The sequence below is a fragment of the Salvelinus namaycush genome, chromosome 2, assembly GCF_016432855.1.
Source record: "Salvelinus namaycush isolate Seneca chromosome 2, SaNama_1.0, whole genome shotgun sequence".
Taxonomy (NCBI): domain Eukaryota; kingdom Metazoa; phylum Chordata; class Actinopteri; order Salmoniformes; family Salmonidae; genus Salvelinus; species Salvelinus namaycush.
This window is the reverse complement of record NC_052308.1, coordinates 69,675,643-69,699,790: the sequence shown is the minus strand read 5'-3', so window position 1 is coordinate 69,699,790 and position 24,148 is coordinate 69,675,643. Positions and strand designations below refer to the sequence as shown.

The 24,148-nt window shown below is 42.0% G+C and overlaps 1 protein-coding gene across 1 annotated transcript in view; it reads right to left on the bottom strand.

The window, feature by feature from the left end:
• Positions 1 to 2,351: 2,351 nt before the first annotated feature.
• LOC120066883 (serine/threonine-protein kinase 10-like) overlaps positions 2,352 to 24,148 on the bottom strand; it is a 33,276-nt gene continuing 11,479 nt past the window's right edge. Inside the window, exons 5-18 of the mRNA XM_039018283.1 lie at positions 22,504 to 22,576; positions 21,998 to 22,192; positions 21,585 to 21,666; positions 18,195 to 18,326; positions 17,029 to 17,919; positions 16,664 to 16,794; positions 16,136 to 16,259; positions 15,377 to 15,556; positions 10,241 to 10,370; positions 9,088 to 9,212; positions 8,182 to 8,373; positions 5,781 to 5,906; positions 4,080 to 4,193; positions 2,352 to 3,637 (exon numbers count right to left, since the gene is read on the bottom strand). Of these exons, the coding sequence (XP_038874211.1) occupies positions 3,491 to 3,637; positions 4,080 to 4,193; positions 5,781 to 5,906; positions 8,182 to 8,373; positions 9,088 to 9,212; positions 10,241 to 10,370; positions 15,377 to 15,556; positions 16,136 to 16,259; positions 16,664 to 16,794; positions 17,029 to 17,919; positions 18,195 to 18,326; positions 21,585 to 21,666; positions 21,998 to 22,192; positions 22,504 to 22,576 (2,642 nt within the window). The 3' untranslated portion in view covers positions 2,352 to 3,490. The remainder of the gene's footprint in view (positions 3,638 to 4,079; positions 4,194 to 5,780; positions 5,907 to 8,181; positions 8,374 to 9,087; positions 9,213 to 10,240; positions 10,371 to 15,376; positions 15,557 to 16,135; positions 16,260 to 16,663; positions 16,795 to 17,028; positions 17,920 to 18,194; positions 18,327 to 21,584; positions 21,667 to 21,997; positions 22,193 to 22,503; positions 22,577 to 24,148) is intronic.

The following is a 24,148-nucleotide window of genomic DNA, read 5'->3' as shown; positions in this document are numbered from 1 at the left end:
GTCCTATGAAATATGTCATGAGTCATGAGCATACATGTCTGGGGCCTATTGCCTTGGAGACATTACCGATGTAAGTATATCGTTTTCTATGGGAGAAACTGTTGAACGGGACAGTATTCCATGCGCTGATGTATTGTGTTGTGTCCAAGATGTCTTTATGATCTATTTTTACTAGTGTTTGATCTGGAGTATGTTTCCAATTCACCTCCTTGCATGTTGATAGCAGGAATAGTTTACCTATGTGTTGAAAAATAGAACAGGGTGTGCTATTTTTATTCAATAGCTTTTGTACCATTATCGTTATTGTACTTTTGTACTTTGAGGAAAAACATTTCATATCGAACGAAACTAAAACCATTGTCAAAATCTCCTTTCAATGTACTGTTATCACTTTATAAAAATAAAGCTTTGTTTATCTTATTTAATCAAAGTGGAACGTAATGTTCACATTGTTGTTATAGACTCACTGAAGAAACAAACAGGTACACGCTATATTGTATACAGGAAATGGTTTATTTACAGAACAATGCAAATCTACAGTACATAGGCATTCTATAAACTATAATGTAAACTTGTCTTAAAAATGCACATAATTGTTTCATGGTAGTTCAATTTCAAACAACATTCTGAAATCAATCATGATACAATTTGAAAATCAGAAGGAAATCGTGACACTAATAACATAACACATATTGACATGATTGGTATTTAATTATATTTTCAATTCAGCTTAAATTTCAGATTTTAAATGACTATTTGACAATTGAGGAAACTACAATACTGTAGTAAAGATACATTTCCACATAAATAACTACTGGCGGAGAATCTTCATTTTGTATAAGGTGCACAGCACTCCTTCATTGTGTATGATGTTTTGTTTTTGTTTGCCACTATTACAGACCAATTATAAAATAGCATCGACTGATTGTTGTTCCTGCAGCCAATCAAAAAAGGGTGAGATGACAAATGGACCAATCAGAAGTCATGATGGCCTAAACCAGTCAGGTCCAACAGTTCCTTTTTAACAAATGATTTTAAACTGTGTTGAAGGTTATAGGCTACCACCACTTTAGAGTAGATCATGCATATCTATGATAAAATAAGCTAAAACTGTAGTTCTGAAAATTGTATCAAAACGGTTAAACTCACGATAACGTCATATTCATTATCCTTAGATTAAATAAGTAACGAACAAAACATTTGATTATGATACAATAGGCTATACGAATATAAAGATCACTTGGGTCGGGACTAAGTCTGATTAAAATAACTTCACAGAGGGCCACAACATGAATACTGTATCTTCATACATTTTGTTGAAAACACTAAGGCTATTAGCTAGTATGAATGATAATAAAACAGTATCATAATTTCCTTACAAACAAACCGAAAAGCCATGCAGGTCAACTGATGAATATGGTAATGTAATAATACCTTATTAATGGGAGGCAATTTTATAAACAATACACAGACATACCAAACATTTGCATGAAATTCTAACAAAACAGACCTTCATATAGGTTCTCACAGATTTCTATCGAATTATATAACAACGCCATTTGAGCAACCACAGTGAAAACCTCGTCTCTGTCTGGATATATAAACAAACACCATTTTAATACCCCCTCCTTGATATGCTAAAACAAAAAATGGCCATTCGCCGACTACGCCAAATTACAAAAAGAGCGAAACAAATCTCAAGAGTTGTGCTGAAGATGAAAGGCATGCTCATGAAACCTGAAGAAAGGTACTAGCCGGGGAATCTCAACCGTTTCACGAATGTTCAAGTAAAACAACAGTGAAAGTAGTGATTCAGTTTGGATTCCAGGCTAGAAGAAAGGAGCCATTTCCGGCAGAAAGATATAAATCCCAAACTGTTGTTAATAAGCTCCAAAAAATAACATTTGATACCATAATTATAACATAAGAAGTCAAACTTGCATTGAAATCCATGCACAACTTCAGGCAGTCACTCCCTAGTCCATTGGAAACTAAATTCAATATCTTGTCAAGATATGTGTGATTGCATATAAAATATATCATGCCTTTGTCAAGATTCATTATAAAAAATGTGCTGTTCATCCTTTACCAAAAGTACATTCTTATCATATCATTAGCTCGCTCAAACATCACCATAGATATTGAATATATAAGTTCATTATATTGGACGTCAGTGGTACAAAATGTTACTTCATCCTTCTTATTTAGTGCAGGGCTGCCAACCCCCTTCCTGGAGGTCTACTGTCCTGTGGGTTTTCAGCCCAACCCTTTTCCTGGAGATCTACCGTCCTGTGGATTTTCAGCCCAACCCTCTTCCTGGAGGTCTACCGTCCTGTGGGTTTTCAGCCCAACCCTCTTCCTGGAGGTCTACCGTCCTGTGGGTTTTCAGCCCAACCCTCTTCCTGGAGGTCTACCGTCCTGTGGGTTTTCAGCCCAACCCTCTTCCCGGAGGTCTACCTTCCTGTGTCTTTTCAGCCCAACCCTCTTCCTGGGGGTCTACCGTCCTGTGGGTTTTCAGTCCAACCCTAATTTCACATACCTGATTCTACTAATTAGCTGCGCAACAAGACCTTAACTAGCTGAATCAGATATGCTTAATTAGGGTTGGACTGAACACCTACAGGACAGTAGATCTACAGGAAGAGGGTTGGGCAGCCCTGATTTAGTGCAAATAACTAATGGTATAAAAATCAAGCAGCAATAGTTTCTTTTCAGAGGAAGCTTACATTTGAAAAGCCAGTCCATTGAAATAAAAGTATACAGGCACTAGATTCTTCAAGAAGAAAAAAAAGATTCACAAATGAAAAAGAATCGTCAGTGAAAAATGTAATCTGCCTGAGACACTTTAGTGACTTGGAGGCAAGGATTTGAGGAACAGAGTGCCAAAGTATCAAATTTGAAAATGCATAATGTCAAGAATCTCCTTCATAACTCATTTCAAAAGAGGAAGCTATAAGAAATAAAACTGTTTCTTTTTTTCAGTCAGTGGAAAATGATTTGAAATGGAGTGAAATGCGGAGGTACTACTTCTACAATAAAAACACAAATTCAAACTCTTGCTACGGTGTGCCCGACTGAACACGACCCTATACAATGAAAAAGGGGTAAATTATATATAACAGATCACCATTAAAAAGGTCTTCATGATTAACACAGTCTGTAGCTTGAGGGCTACTGTCCCATCCTCGTCCAGAAACCGATAGAGGGGTACACACCCCCCTCGGAGATATCGCCCCTTCATCCCCGAATGTCATCAGTGGAGACAGGGCAAGGCAGCAGAGGCTCAGTCTTATTAGTCTGTCTGTCTGTCTGTCTGTGTGTGTGTGTGTGTGTGTGTGTGTGCGTGCGCGCCAGTCTATTTGTATGTGTGTGTGTGTGTGTATGTGTGTATCCATCTGGAGTGTGTATATCTATTCATTGTGTGTGCCTTCAATATGTGGGTGTTGATATATGTTCATGTCCATCCGGAGTGTCATGATAGGGTTAACCCCTAGAAGCCAGTGGTGTGGACACTGGGGATGGGGTAGAACTTGGAGATGCGGCTCTGGGCTGAGGGGTTAAGGCACTCTGACTCTCCACTCATCTTAAAGAAGACCTCCTGCTCCTGAAGCTTCCTGGCAAACTCTTCCTCCAGAGCCTAAGAACCACAGACAAATGGTTGGTGAGCGGATCACAAGCAAGAGATGACATAATATTAATTTGGCGGCTGCTTATATTTGTGCTGTTTTACACATGTACCAGATACGCATTTGTTTTTTTACATATGGCTCTGAGATTCCCCCTGAGACACCCTCAGAGAGTGGGGTCACAGTCAGGGTCAGGCATTATCAGCGGAGAAATTAGGGTTAAGTGTCTCGCTCAAGGACACGTGGACAAGTGTTTCACCTTGTCAGCCCTAGGATTCAAACTAGCGGATTTCGGTTACTGGCCCAACACTCGAACCGTTAGGCTACCTCCCACCCTACCTGCCACCATGTGTTTCAACTACAAGTATCTCATCTCCGAAACAAAATATGTGCCAAATATTCAATAGAAAGTGAAATAATTTCCTGTCAAGGGTTAACTGGTGTAATGGTTACCTTCTTCCTGGGTCGTAGTTTCTCCCTCCACTCCTTCAGCTCCTGGCTGTGCTCTTCATCCAGCTCCTTCAGCTTCTGGGTCTCGTGCTCTATCAGGATGTGGCACTTCTCATTCTTGAAACACACAAATACACACATTGGTTGTTACACACTGTAATGAATAACAGATGAATCAAAGTGTGTGTGTTTTCTGTTGCACCTTGTGCAATTACAGAATCCCTGATATGCATGTGGGCGTACTATATATTTTATACCATACACTCTTACAAATAAGGATACGGTATTGTTCCCTGGAGTACAAAAATATCGAAATACGCATAATGTAGCTTCAGAGGTAAACATAATGATCTCACATGGTACTGTTTTGTACCTTTTAGGGTACATGTGCAGACAAAGAGTATAATGGTACATTTTTGTAATCCATATTATGAATATAAAAAGGTACAATCATCACACTCAAAAAAGGGGTAATGTGAAGGTTAATTTCCCAGGTGACAAATGTATTTTGTTTACCCTCCATACAATACCCACCATACAATGCTAACTTTTTGCCACCTAAAAAGAACGGCTTTGTCACTGGGGTGGTATCCCAAAAAGGCACATTTGTACCATAATTATTATCTTCATATTTTCCAGCATGCTCTACTGCAGGTTCATTTTTTAAGAATCGTTTTTAATATCTGTGTTTTTGCATGTACATTGATTGATTAATCATATGCTACACAAAGATAAATAACATAAATGTTTCTAAACTAATCCAATCAGTTAGTTCGATTTTTTTCTCCCATTACACAAATGGTTGTTCCAATTTAAATGACTTAGGTAGTCTCCTCAAAATGTTCCTAACTCTGGCAGTCATTGTGAATGCATGTTGCAGGTGAATAAAATTCCAACAGTTGGATATCCTAACTCTGGCTGGATTCCAATAGGAATTACAAATCACTTTGCAAACCAGCATAAAATGACTTGCAGGTATATTTGCAAAATTCTGGTAAATTTCCCAGGTTTCTAGAAATCACAGTCGGGAGATTCCTGGAAACAGGAGGGAATAAGGAGGAAATGATTCAACCAGAATATCCCAAAATTCCCAGAATTTGGGGTATGTTACCAGAACTTTGCAAGCAGGCCTGATGTAGTCTATAAACCATGAGTTTCATGCCACTGCATTAGAGTAAAACTAGGCTTCAAAATAAGGCCTCATGAGATATGTAATGTATTGTCATAAAGAGTTTAATTGTAATGGTAATATATGCTTAGGAACTCACTTGGTGAAGACCACATGACTGAAAATAAAAGAATTTAACAACAATGTTTCTGTTACTAACAAATACAGTCATGGGTGGTAACTCTACAATTCAATCAAAAAGGCAAATTGGGAAATTGTATTGGAGGCTTGGCACAGCGATGGAGTGGCTTTCAGATAGTTATTTTTGGCCACCCGTGAGTGGAAATATTGTACAAGTTTAAGTGGTCTATGGTAGAGGTCCATTTTTGCCACTTACAAGGAACAAATGGCTTTGTCACTGTGATGGTACTATATACTGTAAAGGCACAAAGCATGCTTTTGTACCTGTGGAGAAAGGTACTATCTGAGGTATGAACTTGGGTACATAAAAGGAGGACCTTACAGGGTACCACCCCAGTGACAAGAAGTTGTACCCCTTTAGGAACAAATCTACACCTTTATTTCTGAGAGTGTACCTGTAACTGCTGCAGCTCCCTGATGTTGGCGTCACACTGCAGTTGCAGGTCTCTCATCTGGTTCTCATGTTTCTGGTGCTGGTGGAGCCTCTCATTCTTCTGCCTCTTCTCCTCCTGGGCTGCAAACTGTCAAACACACAGCAACATCTCAGTTATTCAACTCGCACAAGTATTAAAATAGGCCCAATTACAAGTGGAACTTGATACATGCTTAATTTGCACTGGGAGTCTCAATTTTGACCTAGCATTGCCTAAAGTACTGTAAATCCAACTAAATCCTTCAGTGCCTGGGCAAGTCCCTTTGACTTGGATCAACAAGCTCTGAGACTTTACCTCTTTCTCCACTGAAAGCAATGTCTATAATCCCTCATTAGCTGGCAGCATTGGCGCAAAACAAAGCGCGAACCACCGCATTTAACCATGGCAAGGTGACTGGGAATATGGTCAAATAGAAACAGTGTAGTTATTCCCTCCATAAGGCAATCAAACAAGCAAAACAAAGGGAAGGAGACAAAGTGGTCGCAATTCAACGGCTCAGACACGAGACGTATGTGGCAGGGTCTACAGATAATCACGGATTACAAAGGGAAAACCAGCCACATCACGGACACCGACGTCTTGCTCCTGGACAAGCTAAACACCTTCTTCTCCCGCTTTGAGGAAAACACAGTGCCACCGATGTGGCCCGCTCCCAAGGACTGTGGGCTCTCGTTCTCCGTGGCCGATGTGAGTAAGACATTTAAACATGTTAACAATCACAAGGCTGCCGACCCAGACGGCCTCCCTAGCCGTGTCCTCAGAGCATGCGCAGACCAGCTGGCTGGAGTGTTTACAGACATATTCAATCTCTCCCTATCTCAGTCTGCTGTCCCCACTTGCTTCAAGATGTCCACCATTGTCCCTGTACCCAAGGAAGAAAAGATACCTGAACTAAATGACTATCGCCCCGTAGCACTCACTTCTGTCATCATGAAGTCCTTTAAGAGGCTAGTTAAGGATCATATCACCTCTACCTTACATCCTAGACCCACTTCTATTTGCATACCCAATAGATCCACAGACGATGCAATCGCCATCGAAACAGCACACTGCCCTGTCCCATCTGGACAAGAGGAATACTTATGTAAGAATACTGTTCATTGACTATAGCTCAGCATTCAACACCATAGTACCCTTCAAGCTCATCATTAAGCCTGGGGCCCTGGGTCTGAACCCCGCCCTGTGCAACTGGGTCCTGGACTTCCTGACGGGCTGCCCCCAGGTGGTGAAAGTAGGAAAAAAACACAGGGGCGTGCTCAGCCCCCTCCTGTACTCCTTGTTCACCTATGACTGCGTGGCCACGCACACCTCTAACTCAATCATCAAGTTTGCAGATGACAACAGTAGTAGGCCTGATTACCAACAATGACAAGAAAGCCTACAGAGAGGAGGTGAGGACCCTGGTGGAGTGGTGCAGGGAAAATAACCTCTCCCTTAACATCAACAAAACAAAGGAGCTGATCGTTGACTTCAGGAAACAGCAGAGGAAGCACACCCCTATCCACAGACAGAACCGCAGTGGAGAAGGTGGAAAGCTTCAAGTTCCTTGGCGTACACATCACTGACAATCTAAAATGGTCCACCCACACAGACAGTGTGGTGAAGAAGGCACAACAGAGCCACAACCTCAGGAGGCTGAAAAAAATTGGCTTGGCCCCTAAGACCCTCACAAACTTTTACAGATAAACAATTGAGAGCATCCTGTCGAGCTGTATCACCGCCTGGTACGGGAACTGCACCGCCCGCAACCGCAGGGCTCTCCAGAGGGTGGTACGGTCTGCCCAACACATCACCGTAGGGCAAACTACCTGCCCTCCAGGACACCTACACCACCAGAGGTCACAGGAAGGCCAAAAAGATCATCAAGGACATCAACCACCCGAGCCACGGCCTGTTCACCCCGCTATCATCCAGAAGGCGAGGTCAGTACAGGTGCATTAAAGCTGGGACCGAGAGACTGAAAAACAGCTTCTATCTCAAGGCCATCAGACTGTTAAATAGCCATCACTAGCTGGTTACCACCTGGTTACTCAACCCGGCATCAAAGAGGCTGCTGCCCTATATACACAGACATGGAATCACTGGCCACTTTAATAACGGAACACTAGTCACTTTAATAAAGTTTGCATACTGCTTCACATATGTATACAGTGTATTCTATGCTACTGTATTTATTCAATGCCACTCCAACATTGCTCGTCCTAATTCCATTATTTTAGTTTAAGATGTGTGTGTATTGTTGTGAATTGTCAGACACTACTGCATGTCGGAGCTAGGAACACAAGCATTTCGCTACACCCGCAATAACATAAATATGCTAAATATGTGTCCAAAACAATTTTTTTGGACCATTATCTCTCACCTGTTTGATCTTCTCCCTCTCCTGCTCGGGTGTGATGGGGCCCCCAGTGATTCGGAGGCTCTTCTTGAACATGGCCATGCGCGTCTTGGCATCGCTGCGCTGGATCTTGGGTAAGCGGGCCCTCTCCTGTGTCTGCCTGTTCTTCATCTCCTCTATCAGACGCTGGTTGTAGCGCTGCATCTGCTCCATCTCCTACAGACAGACAGACAGACAGACAGACAGACAGACAGACAGACAGACAGACAGACAGACAGACAGACAGACAGACAGACAGACAGACAGACAGAGACAGACAGAGAGAGACAGAGACAGACAGACACAGACAGAGACAGACAGACAGACAGAGACAGACAGGACAGACCAGACAGAGAGACAGACAGAGAGAGACAGACACAGACAGAGACAGACACAGACAGAGACAGACAGAGACAGACAGAGACAGACAGACAGACAGAGACAGAGACAGACACACAGAGACAGACAGACAGAGACAGACAGACAGAGACAGACAGACGGAGGGAGATAGAGAGGAAAATAGAGGGAGGGAGGGAGGGAGAGAGAGAGAGAGCGAGAGAGAGGGGGCAGAAACACATCATTAGCTTCCATAGAAATGAGATATTTGAGATATTAGACTAGTTCCCAAAGTGTTAGCCATTTAGTTGTCTTGTCCGCATTTTGCAAAACAATGACGCATCATTGTTGAATGCAGAAACAGATATACCCAGGCATATTTCCAATCTGATTTAAGATGTTATGAGTCAAAACTTGTAGTCATTCAGTATTATGCCTCACTCTATCCCCCAACCTGTTCAGGTATTTTGCTCCTAGTGGTTCTGTTCAGGACTAGGCTTATGAGATCTGATCCTGAATCAGCTGTTGTTTGTCTATCTGGAAGCCTTACTGTACCTTCTCGTGTCTCTTGAGCAGCTGGTGTCTCTGCATGAAGTACTGGTCTTTCAGCTGTTGTTTAAACAACTGGTGTTTCTCCTGTAGGTGGCGCTCTTCCAGCTCCCACATGGCTGCTTCCCGTGCTGCAAGGACCAAAGACACAAACTCAGTACAAGGAAACGCTGCATTACACGGAAGTTCAGCATATTATTACCAGACACAAAACCCCACCATTGTAATCAGATCTTTCATCTGTATTCCTTTGTATTTGACCTTGACGAATCTTGGCATCCAAAAAACATGTCACTAGATTTGACTAACTGGTTAGCTTGGAATGTGTTTGTGAGACACTTCCTTCAGAAGTTCATTTTCTTTCCCTTTCTAACATGGTTCATACCGTTCTATCAGCTAGTCATCAAGGCCTAGAGCTTGTGAACATTTCTGTGGAGCTATTTCTATAAGCTGATGTGTATGGGATGATTGGAATCTGACCAGGCAGGGTTAGTAGGCTGCTGTTCAGTTCATGTTAGGTTCTCAGCATTAATAGGTATTATAAACTGGGTGGTTCGAACCCTGAATGCTGATTGGCTGAAAGCCGTGGTATATCAGACAGTATACCACGGGTATGACAAAACATGTATTTTTACTGCTCTAATTACATTGGCAACCAGTTTATAATAGCAATAAGGCAGCTCAGAGTTTGTGGTATATGGCCATTATACCACGGCTAAGGGTTGTATCCAGGCACTCCGTGTTGCGTCGTGCTTAATATTGGCCATATACCACACACCCTCTCGTGCCTTATTGCTCAACTAGAGTCAAGGCCTGACGGGGCCTTAGGTTGAACTCTGTAGAGCTTCTGTTTTCAGTTATATACTGTGTCACTGTGGGTTTGCGGTTTCCATCTCACACACAGACAGTAAGGTTTACCATATTTCCTTTAAGTATGCTGGTGATAGCGGCTAGGGTAGACTGTGTTTCTATGTGGTGACTCTGACCTTTGTAAGGTAGTGCATCTATCCTACTGCAATGTGCATCTGTGCTACTTGCGTCTCACACAGAGCTATGCATCTTCTGTGTGTGGTTAAGGCCGGGTTTCTCCCCTCTGAAAGGCGCTATGACTGAGTACCTATCTATAGTTTATGTAGCACGCAGAGAGATGCATCTTCACCTCTGAGGAGCTGTTGTTTGTGGTTGAGACAGTCTCTCTCGATGGTGGCCAGCTCGTGTTTGTGTTGCTGGATGATCTTCTTCAGGTCGCAGTCCAGCTCCTGCTGCTGTTTCTGCAGGAACTCCTGCTCCTGAGGAAGAAGAGGGAAAGACAGCTGGATAAGTGAAGAATCTCTATATGCCCCTCAAACTCAACTCTGGACCTCAAAGCCAGTTCCACTGCATTTATTCATTGTTCCCTCTAATTGAGGACTTATTTAGACCTGGGACACCAGGTGTTTGCAATTCATTATCAGGTAGAACAGAAAACCAGCAGGCTCCAGACCTCTTAGGGTAGGAGTTGAGTACCTCTGCTCTACACTGTGTGATCCAGGCAGAAGAAGAGAGAAAGAGAGTGATATTAGTCAAATGAAAAGGCCATTAGCAGGCCAACTGAGACCAAATTCACAGAACCAAAACACACCAGGAGTCACAGAACATTGTGTCATATCTTAGTTATTCGATGAGTTGTTACACTTACTCAGATTGCCAATACAGCCCTAAAACCAGGCCTACAATGTCACTTGAGTAAATTAAGAAACACCAGAAGAGAACTGTGTCGGTACAGTTTAAGAGATGAACAGAAGAGAGATTCAAACCAACCCGTAATAGCACGGCAAACAGAAACCACAGGCTGACGACGCCAAACAACACGTGTCTGTCCGTCAATTTGGAATGGCTGTCTTCACCTCACCTGCTCTAGTTCCCCCAGTCGACTCCAACAGCACGAGAGAGAGAGTCACCGTAGAGCAGACAGATCTAGCTTGTTGATGTTACCCCCCCATCAGGACAGACACGTAATCTGACCAACCCTACTGTATGGGGTCTGGACTATGAGTTTCCATTTAAAAAAAAAGAAGAGTTTACCTGGGGATAAGTATGGCTTGAGTTAATGGACCACACTGTGGAAGCTGGCAACAATGTGGCGACAGGACGTAGACTAGACGGACTAGATGTGCTGGGTCATCGAAAACGCCGGACGTCGGACGTCGACTGGCGGACTTGATTCGTTTATGGGCAATGCACTGCGAATGTTTTTTTTTTTCATTGCTAAGTTCCAGGTTGGTTGAAATGCTAAGTTCAGGGTTGATGGCATTTCCTCTATAGAAATGTGTCGGTCAAATCCCAAAATAGAACACTGCTGCATTCCCTTTAAACCAGCCCTTCACATGTTGATCAGTCCAGGTGTTAAGGAAAGGAGAACGCCCACAAGAAGCATTCCACTCACACACACGCACCGATATAAACACCGCCGTCTCAAAGTCAGTGAGTGAATCTACTGCCATGTGAGAGAGCAAGAATAGGACACATTTCAAACCGAGCAGGGGAATCTTACAACTTACATCCTGCATGGGGGCGTTGAAGAGAGTGCAGGAGGACAACTGAAAAGATAGAATCATACCCTGCGCCACTCCCTGTAGATCACAACAGATTAGACCTATACTCTACGAACTCATAACATGTAGCCTGAATGCCAGTCTGTTTGTTGCATTACTGCCAACACTCGTTTTCATGTATGACCATATGGGAAAAGGAGTTGGCAATAGTGCACAAGCAGACTGGCACTCAGGCTCCATACAGCACAGTAAGCTGGGCCACACATTGTAGACCAGAACAGATTATACTCTACTAATCATCAGCCACTCATCCATAAACATTGCTGGCTAAGTTAACCATTCCAGTGACACACTGTTACACCCCCGTAATATACAGGCAATGTGTTCCACTGTGATTCACAGGTGGGTGGATTGTGTTAGAAAACACATCAATAGTGTTGGACCGTACTATAACTTGTGCTGCAAGATACTGTAATCCTACTTGATGAATGTTTTGAATTAAAATGACCTACTGCATAATAATACATACACAAACTCTATTTTTGACCAAAAACAAACCACACAAGATAAGTTTTGAAAAAAAGGAAGAGTAGCCCAAATATTCCCAAAGGCGCTAAATGACAGTGATCTTGAAAGCAGTCAACGGAAGAATTGGAGACTGACATTGAAGGGACAGTCCAAGTAGGAAAGCCACACCAGAAGTGTTCCACAACAAACTACCTCTTCACGTGGAGTTGTGATTATGTCCTTTTTCCCCCGTTTCACGATAGCGTTTCTCTTGTGTCTGGGCGTGAGTCGCATTTCCTGTTTGAACTACGGCATGAGGCAGCACACAAACAAACACACCACAGTGACAGCAGAAACAACACAAGACACAACAAGGCTTTGATATGGATTTGTGTTTCAACTCATTAGCCAAAGTCTATGAGAAGTAGCCTGGTGCCAGATTTGTATGTATGCGCTGCATGAGCCAATATCTCGGACTATAGCCTAGTCGGAATCATTTGGATTCAGCACACAGGCTACAGATCTGGGATCAGGTGACGAGAAGTGACCGTTTCAGACTGAGTTAGACACAGGTTATATAAACCCTATGAGAGAGATCTACTGTAACCACAGGTGTGTCAGTAAAACGCTAGCTGCTATAAATAGGCATTGGATTGTCGTGCAGATTGGGCTATCCTCTTACGATGGCACACTATGGGATTAATAGTGAGGACGAACTGGGGCGCACATAGATAGACATCTAAACATTCACATGACTGTCAATGCTAAACAAGGGAATGCTAAACCAATACATGCATATTAAAACCACTCTTAGTGATCCAGTTCAACAGTACATCATGCATATTAAAACCACTTCTAGTGATCCAGTTCAACAGTACATCATGCATATTAAAACCACTTCTAGTGATCCAGTTCAACAGTACATCATGCATATTAAAACCACTTCTAGTGATCCAGTTCAACAGTACATCATGCATATTAAAACCACTTCTAGTGATCCAGTTCAACAGTACATCATGCATATTAAAACCACTTTTAGTGATCCAGTTCAACAGTACATCATGCATATTAAAACCACTTCTAGTGATCCAGTTCAACAGTACATCATGCATATTAAAACACCTTCTAGTGATCCAGTTCAACAGTACATCATGCATATTAAAACCACTTCTAGTGATCCAGTTCAACAGTACATCATGCATATTAAAACACCTTTTAGTGATCCAGTTCAACAGTACATCATGCATATTAAAACACCTTTTAGTGATCCAGTTCAACAGTACATCATGCATATTAAAACACCTTTTAGTGATCCAGTTCAACAGTACATCATGCATATTAAAACACCTTTTAGTGATCCAGTTCAACAGTACATCATGCATATTAAAACACCTTTTAGTGATCCAGTTCAACAGTACATCATGCATATTAAAACACCTTTTAGTGATCCAGTTCAACAGTACATCATGCATATTAAAACACCTTCTAGTGATCCAGTTCAACAGTACATCATGCATATTAAAACCACTCTTAGTGATCCAGTTCAACAGAGCTCATCGATAGCCTGGGAAAACAACTAATCTCTGCAAGAGTAGCTTAGTATATTTTTGTCTATCAATAAGTGTTGTTGGTGTTGAAAAGACAACTAGTCCTTGTGGTCTTTTCCTACCAGCACTGACTTGGCTGATAGCTTCTTTACTGAGGAAAAATGTACTTGCGACAACGTTGATATGTGGTGACAACGGTGATATTCTCACCAAGCTATCTTAAGGTAAGTTGCTCTGGATAAGAGAGTCTGCTAAATGACTAAAATGTCAAATAAGACATTGTAGTGAAAACAATCCTGCAAATCACAGACAGCCAATGGGAGTCCAATCGCTGCTTAGCCTAATCTAAGACGGATCAACATGGTTCTTTTCCACAAGTGTACTGTACACCGCAAACACATAACACAGCCAGACCTTTACAGCATCAGTTACAACATTCACATACCACACACACACTAGTGTTGTCATGATACCAAAAATGTGACTTTGATAACGATACCAGGATTAGTATCATGGTACTTGATACCATCACTATACTCAATATCAAAACGATACCACGGCTAAAAAAGGCGCATTGGCCAAATGTACAGAATGGCACTTGATCCAGATAGCCATGAATGCATTAATGAATCAATTATACAATCATACAATTTGACTTAGTTTTTACTAATCTAAACACATAACATAATGGTAGTCATTTATTTGAATGGTAAATCTCTATTGATAAACTGGGTAAATCAAGATGTAGCCTAGGCCTATTCACAATACAGATTAAGAAATCATAGCCCCCCCCCCCCCCCCTTTTTATATATATATTTAAAAAATGGCTCTGCCTTTTGGGTCCCTTATGTGCTTGGGCTCCGAGGATTCAGCCCCTGTAAGCACCTGTATTAATCAGGCGCTGGGAGTGTGTGCATGCTGGTTTTGGCTGATTCAATGTGGTAACAGATGAAAAACAATCCATTTCCCTTCCATTTGTGGCCTTGTTTTATTGTACTGATCAACAACATTTGCATAGAGGAAGCAATATGTTCTTTTATAAAAGTTCGTGCTGTGTCTTCACTATTTAATGATGTCATTCAAACACAGTGACAGAGACAGGAGAGACCTGAGGCGAGGGAGACCAAGTGAATGAATAACATTTTTTGGCAATGACTGTATGGTTTTTGGTGACAATCAGCTTTGTAATCAGCATATTTTGCATTATGGTTTGCATTATTATCACAAACAAAGTACTAGGGTAGGGAATTGATAACTTCAGCTGTAAGCTAGCAAGGAAAGTTAGCCTACAAAGCTGGAAGCTAAAAAGTTACCTTATTACATTGTAAAGTGTTCTAGCCTGTAATGAGCAATGTTTTGCGGACAGTAATTAAGTTGCACAACTTCTACGTGCTGTGTTGCATTATTCAAGTGTGTTAACTTCTGTGCAGCATGAGAGGAGAGCTAACATGATGCAGACTCCCAGTGTGAGCAGGGGTTCCTCAGGACAGGCTACAGCTAGCAATGGGTAAGTGAAGCAGGCACGGTGCTCTCGTGCTATAAGTGGACCGGCTGTGCTGATAGACTTGATCCTCTCTCAATCAGTAAACGACGTGAGACACATTTGACAGAAGGACCGAAAGTACTGAACGTTTTTTCATGTTCTAGTATAGAAAAAGCACAGAGGTTTGGGTATACACTAACACACACTACCAACTACTTCCTTACCTCTTTCTTGCGGTTCTTGAGCATGTTCTGGAACTTGGACAGCTCCTTGTCCTGCTCGGCCTTGATGCGCTTGGCCTCGTCCCTCAGCCGGTTGGTGTGCTCCTGCTCCAGCCTCTCGATGGTCTGCTTCTGCTGTCTCTCCAGGTTCTCCACTTCCTGGTCGTAGTGGCGCTTCTTACTCTGTAGAAGGAGGATGTCATTTTGATTCGGTGTCAGTTCGTCACTTTCGCTAGAAATATAACTCGTTTTCAAACACTGGTCATCAATGAAAGATTGGCATATTACAGAAAGCAATGGCATTTCAATGGCATCCCGTTTGCCTTGGATTTACTAGCTGGCTAGTGGATTCAGTCTCTGTCTAAACTGTGAGTGGCAGGTTGACTGACATACAGGAGGATTTACCTAGTCCAGAAATAAGTAATGACGTAACAGGAGCAAAAGGCACATGGAAGCTGTGGTGTGGACGGGACATACCTCTGTAATACTGGGCAGGGACCAACTGGTCTTACTGGGCTAATTCAGCTTACTGTTTCACAGTCATGTGTGGTTTAGCATGCTCCTTCAGGATCGGTTGTGACCACACCAGTAGGCAATCTTCTGTCACTGTGCTAGGTTGGACACAGTGTGACTGGGGCCAGGGTCGCGAATAGGCAATTATAGTACTACAGCACTACATGCAATTACAGTACTACACGGTACCGTTCAATAGGTCTCAAAGCACCTCCCATTGAGGCTTTGACAAAATAGATAGTGACTCACGGTCGTCTCCTGTTCGAAGCGGCGGCATATCTGCTCTTTCTGCTGCTGCAGTTTATTGCTGAGCTGCTGCTGGGCCCTCTGTTCCTCTTTTTGCAGGAAACGCAGCTCCCTCAGCTCCTGACGCCTGGGAGAGGAGGGGGAAAAAACCATGAGAGAGGAACATCTTTTTCTCCAAAAGGAGATTAAACAACCCAAAGCAATGGAGGAAGGGTCTCTCTCAAGAGACCAATGAAAACGTTATATAACAAGATATCTCTATGCATGCGACTCAGTAGCACTTTGATATGCAAATGAACTGAGGACAAAAGGGGGTGCAACTCAATATTAGGAAGGTGTTAATGTTTTGTACTCTCAATATACTAAAAAAGCTACATTCACTAGTTCATGCAGTTCAGTTAAGCTTGAGCTTAGGCTCTAATACTGCAGGAGCTTATACTGCAGGAGAGATGGATTATATCTTTGCATAGTATTGGCATATATTTCAATGCATAATGCTCAAAATGCTAATTCATGTAAATGAATCTTTACCTGAGGAACCTCATCTCCTCGTTCTTGGTGTCATTGTCGGTGATGATCTTCGACGTCGTCACGCTAACCTCGACTCCATCCACCACGAACCTACGGGTCTTCTTCAGTGTCTTCTTCTGGCGCTTGGTGTCCTGAAAAACAAAATGGTGGCACTAAATATACCATCAATATACTGTAGTTGGACTACTTCATGGGATAAAGCTGTCACTATAAACATTACAATTTATAAGCATTTATAACACCGATAATAATGTATGAAGCATTTATAATGGTGTATTCATGAGGGTTATTACTGGATTACTTAGCTATTACCAATGGATTTGATCAAAGACATCCTCTAAAGAGAGTGTATTGTGATGCCGTACCTGTATGGAGAGGGGTCCTGGCTCCTTGGTTTTGGTCAGGAAGCTGGAGATGGACAGGTTCATGTCTATGCTGCCGTTATCTGCAGCAGAACTACTCCCAGAGTCCGAATCCCTCTCCTTCTCATCCTTAGACTTCACTGGAGTCCCTGTCTCCGCAGTTGGCTTATACTCCACTCTCTCTTTCTCTCCTTCCTCCTCTTTACAGACCGCTGGAGATGCAGGTGTGAGTTTGTCTTCCACCTTAGTCTCCTCTGGGTTTGTCACGGTAACCTTTGCTTCCCTGCTAAGCTCCTCGTTGGCTGGTTCCTCCTCAACTTCCATCTTGTCTCCTGTTGGCTTTTCCTTGGCCTCTGACCCTTCTGCGGTGATCTCATTCGTCTGGACTTCAGCTGTGTCCACTTCCTTTTCATCTTGATTGGATATGGCCAGTTGTTCCATCTCCTTGTCGGCTATGGTGACTTCAGCATTGGAAACGGTTCCGTCTGGTTGGGGCTCTGCTAGTTTCTCAGCTGGTTCTGAAGAAGCTATCTCACTGGGTTCTGTTGGGGAAACCTCTGTTATTTCTGGAACCTTCTCCTCATCTTCCTTCACCTCTACTGGTTTCTCACTGGCTTCTGTTGTCTCTCCATTTATTGGAACACCAAGGGTCTCATCCATTTTCTCCACTTCTGCAGGGACAGCAGGCTCCTCGACCAAGCTAGTGGCCACAACCAGGTTCTCCTCTGGTTTGACGACGCTTGGTTCAGGGATCTTTTCAACAATCTGTGGTGTTAGAATAACCGGTTCAGCCTTCTCCGGTAAAGACTCCAAGATGGAGGCTGAGGGAGACTGAGGGAGTTTCTCATCCTCCGAGCTGGCAACACTGGCATCGGACGGTGCACGTTTGTGACCCTGAAGAAAACGTGATGAAAATCAAAATGTAGGTTAAAATAATCAATAGATGTCTCGATTAGCTTTCAAATAATAAAACTGTGAGAATGATTCTAAATAAATCCTTCTAACCAAGTCAATAATTTTCCTTATTTTAGTCAAGTCAGTACAGACTGCAGCCTGTTCTTTATAATAAACGATGAAGACCACAGAAGAATACACACTGTCCATCTATAACGTTTCGCACTCTTTCGTGTGGTTATTTTTCTAACTGAGCTGTCTGTGGTGTAACATACCCGCTGTGTCTCTCCATCCTCCTCCTCCTCTTCCTCCTTGTGTTCCTCAATCTCCTCGTAAACCTCAGCCTTTGCTTCAGCGATCAGCTCCCTCAGCGGTCTGCTGTCTGTCACAGTACTCAAAAATGGATGCTGCAATGATAAAAAAAAAGATGCATAATATTGAGGACACTTTTAGATATGAAGACTATTATGTCCTCTTGAAGTGTACTACTTACACCGCATCTGAAAAGACAACATAAATATTTGTGCGATTTCAATATCGCAGTTAAAGAGGTGCAATTGAGACACATCACACAAATCAAGATACACAATTTAAAGAATAATACAGTGTACAAAACATGACACAGACTAACCAGGTGAATCCAGGTGAAAGCTATGATCCCTTATTGATGTCACCTGTTAAATCCACTTCAATCAGTGTCGATGAAGGGGAGGAGGCAGGTTAACGAGTCACAATCCCGGATCCGGGATCCCCCCCATCAAAAAAGCTGACTAGCATAGCCTAGCCTAAAGCCACAGGGATATCATATAATAAAATGTTCATGAAATCACAAGTCCAAGACACCAAATGAAAGATACACATCTTGTGAATCCAGCCATCATTTCTGATTTTTAAAATGTTTTACAGGGAAGACACAATATGTATTTCTATTAGCTAACCACCATAGCAAAAGACACAACTTTTTTTTACCACCATTTTTTTCCTGCATAGGTAGCTATCACAAATTCGACCAAATAAAGATATAAATAGATACTAACCAAGAAACAACTTCATCAGATGACAGTCTGATAACATATTTATTGTATAGCATATGTTTTGTTCGAAAAATGTGCATATTTCAGGTATAAATCATAGTTTTACATTGCAGCCACCATCACAACTCTCACCAAAGCAACTAGAATAACTACAGAGAGCAACGTGAATTACCTAAATACTCATCATAAAACATTTATGAAAAATACACAGCGTACAGCAAATGAAAGACAAAGATCTTGTGAATCCAGCCAATATTTCAGATTCTTTAAGTGTTTTACAGCGAAAACACAATTTAGCATTATATTAGCTTACTACAATAGCCAACCACACAGCAGCATTGATTCATGCACGTTAGCGATAGCGAATAAACCAGCAAAAGATATTACATTTTTCACTAACCTTCTCAAAACTTCATCAGATGACAGTCCTATAACATCATATTACACAATACATATATTGTTTGTTCGAAAATGTGCATATTTAGCGGCACAAATCGTGGTTATACAATGAGAATAGTAGCCAAGCTGCAAAGAAAATGTCGGGAGAAATCTTGGGAGAGGCACCTAATCTAATCAATAACTAATCATAAACTTGACTAAAAAATACAGGTTGGACAGCAAATGAAAGATACATTAGTTCTTAATGCAACCGCTGTGTTAGATTTTTAAAATTAACGTTACTACGACATACAGCGTGCGTTAAAGCGAGACCGCACCGAAATTAATGGCGGAATAGTAGGTCAACATTTTTCAACAGAACAACGAATTAACATCATAAATAGTTCTTACTTTTTGATGAGCTTCCATCAGAATCTTGGGCAAGTTGTCCTTTGTCCAGAATAATCGTTGCTCCGGCTGTAGAATGTAGTCTTCAGCTTAGGAATTAGCAGCAAACATTAGCTATGTGGCCCAGACGTGTCCAACTCTTCATTACGCAGCAGAAAGAAAATTCCGAAAATCGCAATATACTGATATAAAATGATATAACTCGGTTTAAAATAACTACATTATGACGTTTTTAACACCTATATCGAATAAAATCAGAGCCGGATATATCTAAGGCCTATAACGAGAGCTTTCCAGAATGCCATCCTGAGGTCTGTCTCGCGTCATGGCGAACGTTGAAAAGAGTGCACCCCATGTTCCAAGACCCTTTATATGGCCTCAGATCTGCCTAGCAACTCCATTCCAATTCTCACTGCTTGCTGACATCTAGGGGAAGGCGTATGCAGTGCATGTCGACCAATAGAATACATGCAAATTAATAAACTGACCCTGGAACAGAGTGCCCGATTTCAGATTTCTCACTTCCTGACAGGAAGTTTGCTCCAACTTGAGTTCTGTTTTACTCACAGATATAATTCAAACGGTTTTAGAAACTAGAGAGTGTTTTCTATCAAATAGTAATAATAATATGCATATTGTACGAGCAAGAATTGAGTATGAGGCAGTTTAATTTGGAAACAAATTTTTACAAAGTGAAAACAGCGCCCCCATATTGACAAGAGGATTTTGAAGCCTTGAGACAATTCAGACATGGATCGTGTATGTTTGCCATTCAGAGGGTGAATGGGCAAGACAAAATATTTAAGTGCCTTTGAATGGGGTATGATAGTAAGTGGCCAGGCGCACCAGTTTGAGTGTGTCAAGAACTGCAACGCTGCTGGGTTTTTCACACTCAACAGTTTCCTGTGTGTATCAAGAATGGTCCACCACTCAAAGGACATCCAGACAACTTGACAACTGTGGGAAGCATTGGAGTCAACATGGGCCACCATCCCTCTGGAACACTTTCTAAACCTTGTAGTCCATGCCTCGATGAGTTGAGCCTGTTCTGAGGGCAAAATGGGGTGCAACTCAACATTAGGAAGGTGTTCCTGTTTTGTCCACTCAGTGTATATTTAGTCAAAAATGTGAAGTACAATCTTCATAACAACTCAAAACAATCTGATTAATACACAAAGCACACTGTTCCCTACTTTAAGGTACTGCAGTCATAATGCATCCCTTTTCCAAACACCAAAACCAAAGTCTTACCTTATCCTTCTTTTGCCAGGACACCCGCTGAACATAATCAATCGCCGGCCTAAGAATATGCAGCTTCTTCGCTATCAACAAGTTCGTCGGTGGTATACTACTATTCAGTATTTTATAACGATACTCCTGTTGTACTGTCCCACACTGAGCTCATGTGTGTTTATGTCCTCCGTACGCCTTATAGTCTTACCGTCCGTCTGGAAGTCATTCTGTCTAGCTTGGCGGTCGCTCTTTAAACCCCTTCGGAAAGAAAAGCCTGTTGTGCTGACGGAGGCGCAGAGGGGATAAGTAAGTGTCGTTAGCACGCTAGCTACCACACCAGGTACCTGGCTGACACAGACATACCTTAGATGCACCGGCTGAGCAGCTATCGCATCATGATCAGGGCCAATATGGCCATGTATTTAATTTGACAGGTGGCCGTGGGGCGGAGTGCTGTGCTAGGGGGCGGGGGGGGGGGGGGGGGGGTGAGGGAAAAAACAGGAGGAGGTGGGGTGAGGAGGAGAGGAGGGGGGCTGAGGAGAAGAGGAGGTGGGGTGAGGGAACAAAGGGGAAAGTGAGAGCAAAAGGGGGCAACAGGTGTTTCACCATTACCTGTAGAAGTTGTGCCACATTCCATCTGTTGTCCACATTCTTATCGAGACACTTTCTTAGGAAATCACTGAACTCTGGAGACCTGAAGAGAGTGAATGGGGATCACTTGTAATAACTACAACATTGAAAATGGGCTACAATTAAACAGTGTCATGTATTCCTCCCAAAGGCATTGAGGTAAATTAGAGTAGGTAGAACCATCTCAACAGATATGGCAAGTGCAGAGAGGAGTGAATTAGTGATATAATCTCTCTAGGCAAGAAAGTGCAAGAAGAGAAACATTGTGCAGAGTGACAGCGTATCAAAGGGGCATTTCTTCCTTCCCATTTAATTGAGGGTTCCTGAAGCCAAACCTAGACAGAAATAACTTGTCTGCCAGGCTGCCACATCACTGACTGACACGCCAGACTTACCAGCGCGACGGCTGCATCAGGGTAGGAGGATCGGCCTTGGCTATTTTCAGCAGGACTCTCATAGGGTTCATCTCGTGGTTGGGAGGCTCAATCTGGGCCATCTCGATCAGAGTCACCCCCAGGGACCAGATGTCAGCCTTGTAGTCGTACGGGCGGTCCTTAAACGTCTCACACATCACCACCTCCGGGGCCATCCTGGGAAGAACCAATCAGAGGAAAGGAAATGTTTCAGTGAAATATGAATGACTAATGAAAAAGGGACAAAATATATTAGGTGAAACGCAAATGACTATGAAACGAATTGTGTGGAAATGTGGAATTGTAGCATTTTTTGTACAGTAATATTGGGATTTTGTAAGGTTTCAATAAATTGAAATGCAAGTAAATATTTGTTTGGGGGAATACATTAAAAAGTATATCAAGATGACTGGCCAATTCAGAAGAATGGGGAGAAATAGTAATTTGATGAATTACAACAATATGACAGGTTTTCATGTTTGACTGACCAGTATGGCGTCCCGATGAAAGAGTCTCTCCTCTGTAGTGTTTTGGTATTTTTGGCCGACACACCAAAGTCAGCTGAAACACAGATGGGAAACAGTGCTTCTATTAGCAACTAGGGTACAACATGTTGTTGTTGTTCATAAGAATTAACCTAAGCCAGGGGTATTCACCCTGTGGTCTGCGGCCCCTAGAGGTACTGCAGGGGGTCCGCAAAAATATATACAGTATATATTGAAGTGATTTTCATTATTTTTTTATTTTTTACTTGTGTTAAAAAAAAAAAATGTTTTTATTAATATCGCTAGCATCAACAGAATATTTTTTAAATGACATACACTACCGTTAAAAAGTTTGGGGTCACTTAGAAAATGTCCTTGTTTTTGAAAGAAAAGCATTAAAATAACAAAATTGATCAGAAATACAGTGTAGACATTGTTCATGTTGTAAATAACTATTGTAGTTGGAAACTGCTGATTTTTGATGGAATATCTACATAGGTGTACAGAGGCCCATTATCAGCAACCATCACTCCTGTGTTCCAATGGCACGTTGTGTTAGCTAATCCAAGTTTATCATTTTAAAAGGCTAATTGATCATTAGAAAACCCTTTTGCAATTATGTTAGCACAGCTGAAAACTGTTGTCCTGATTAAAGAAGCAATAAAACTGGCCTTCTTTAGACTAGTTGAGTATTCTTTCAAGAACAAGGACATTTCTAAGTGACCCCGAACTTTTGAACAGTAGAGTACCTACAGTAGAAAATAGGATATTATCTTATTTCTAATGATGTCAACTTTATTTCTCAACTCCTAACATCGAGCAAATTACACTCACTGTATCTGACATAGGCTTTGAAAATGCATCCGCGAATAGGCTACTAGTGTGGCAAGTGCCGCTGGCTGCTGGTAAGCTTTCTTGACTTGGACATACATTTTTGCCTACACATGGCTAACCTTTGTGTAAAAATGTGATTGGTGTTACCATTCTAGCTAATAGGCTATGTTCAGGACCACAATGGAAATAAGTCCCAGACTTTATGTGTTATCCCCTGTGATTTCACTCATGTGCATGTGTCTTTTTCAGGTGTGATTGTTTTTTTAATATGGTCAAATGAATAAAAATGTGGCCTCCTGAGTGGCGCAGCGGTCTAAGGCACTGCATCTCAGTGCAAGAGGCGTCACTACAGTCCCTGGTTTGAATCCAGGCTGTATCACACCCGGCCATGATTGGGAGTCCCATAGGTCGGCGTACAATTGGCCCAGCTTCGTCCGGGTTTGACAGTCATTGTAAATAAGAATTTGTTCTGTACTGACTTGCCTAGTTAAATAAAGGTTACATTTAAAAAATAATAAACCAAACAATTATGTGAGAGTTCCTCTTCCAATTATAACACAGCTAGAAGAAGGAGCCAGATGTCTCACCGGATGTATACATCTGAAGCATCCGCTTAAAACTACCAAATATAACGATGAGAGGAAGTCCAGTGTCGGGAAGCGGGAGAAGCTGAAGCTAGATGAAACTTGCCGACATTCAACAAATGTACTCATTGATTAAACAATACAGTTCTCTTCCAAAAAACGACAATATCTGTTATGAACAGAGTGCCCTAAGTTTTGTAGACTTGACCCTTTAGAAACAATTAGAAAAA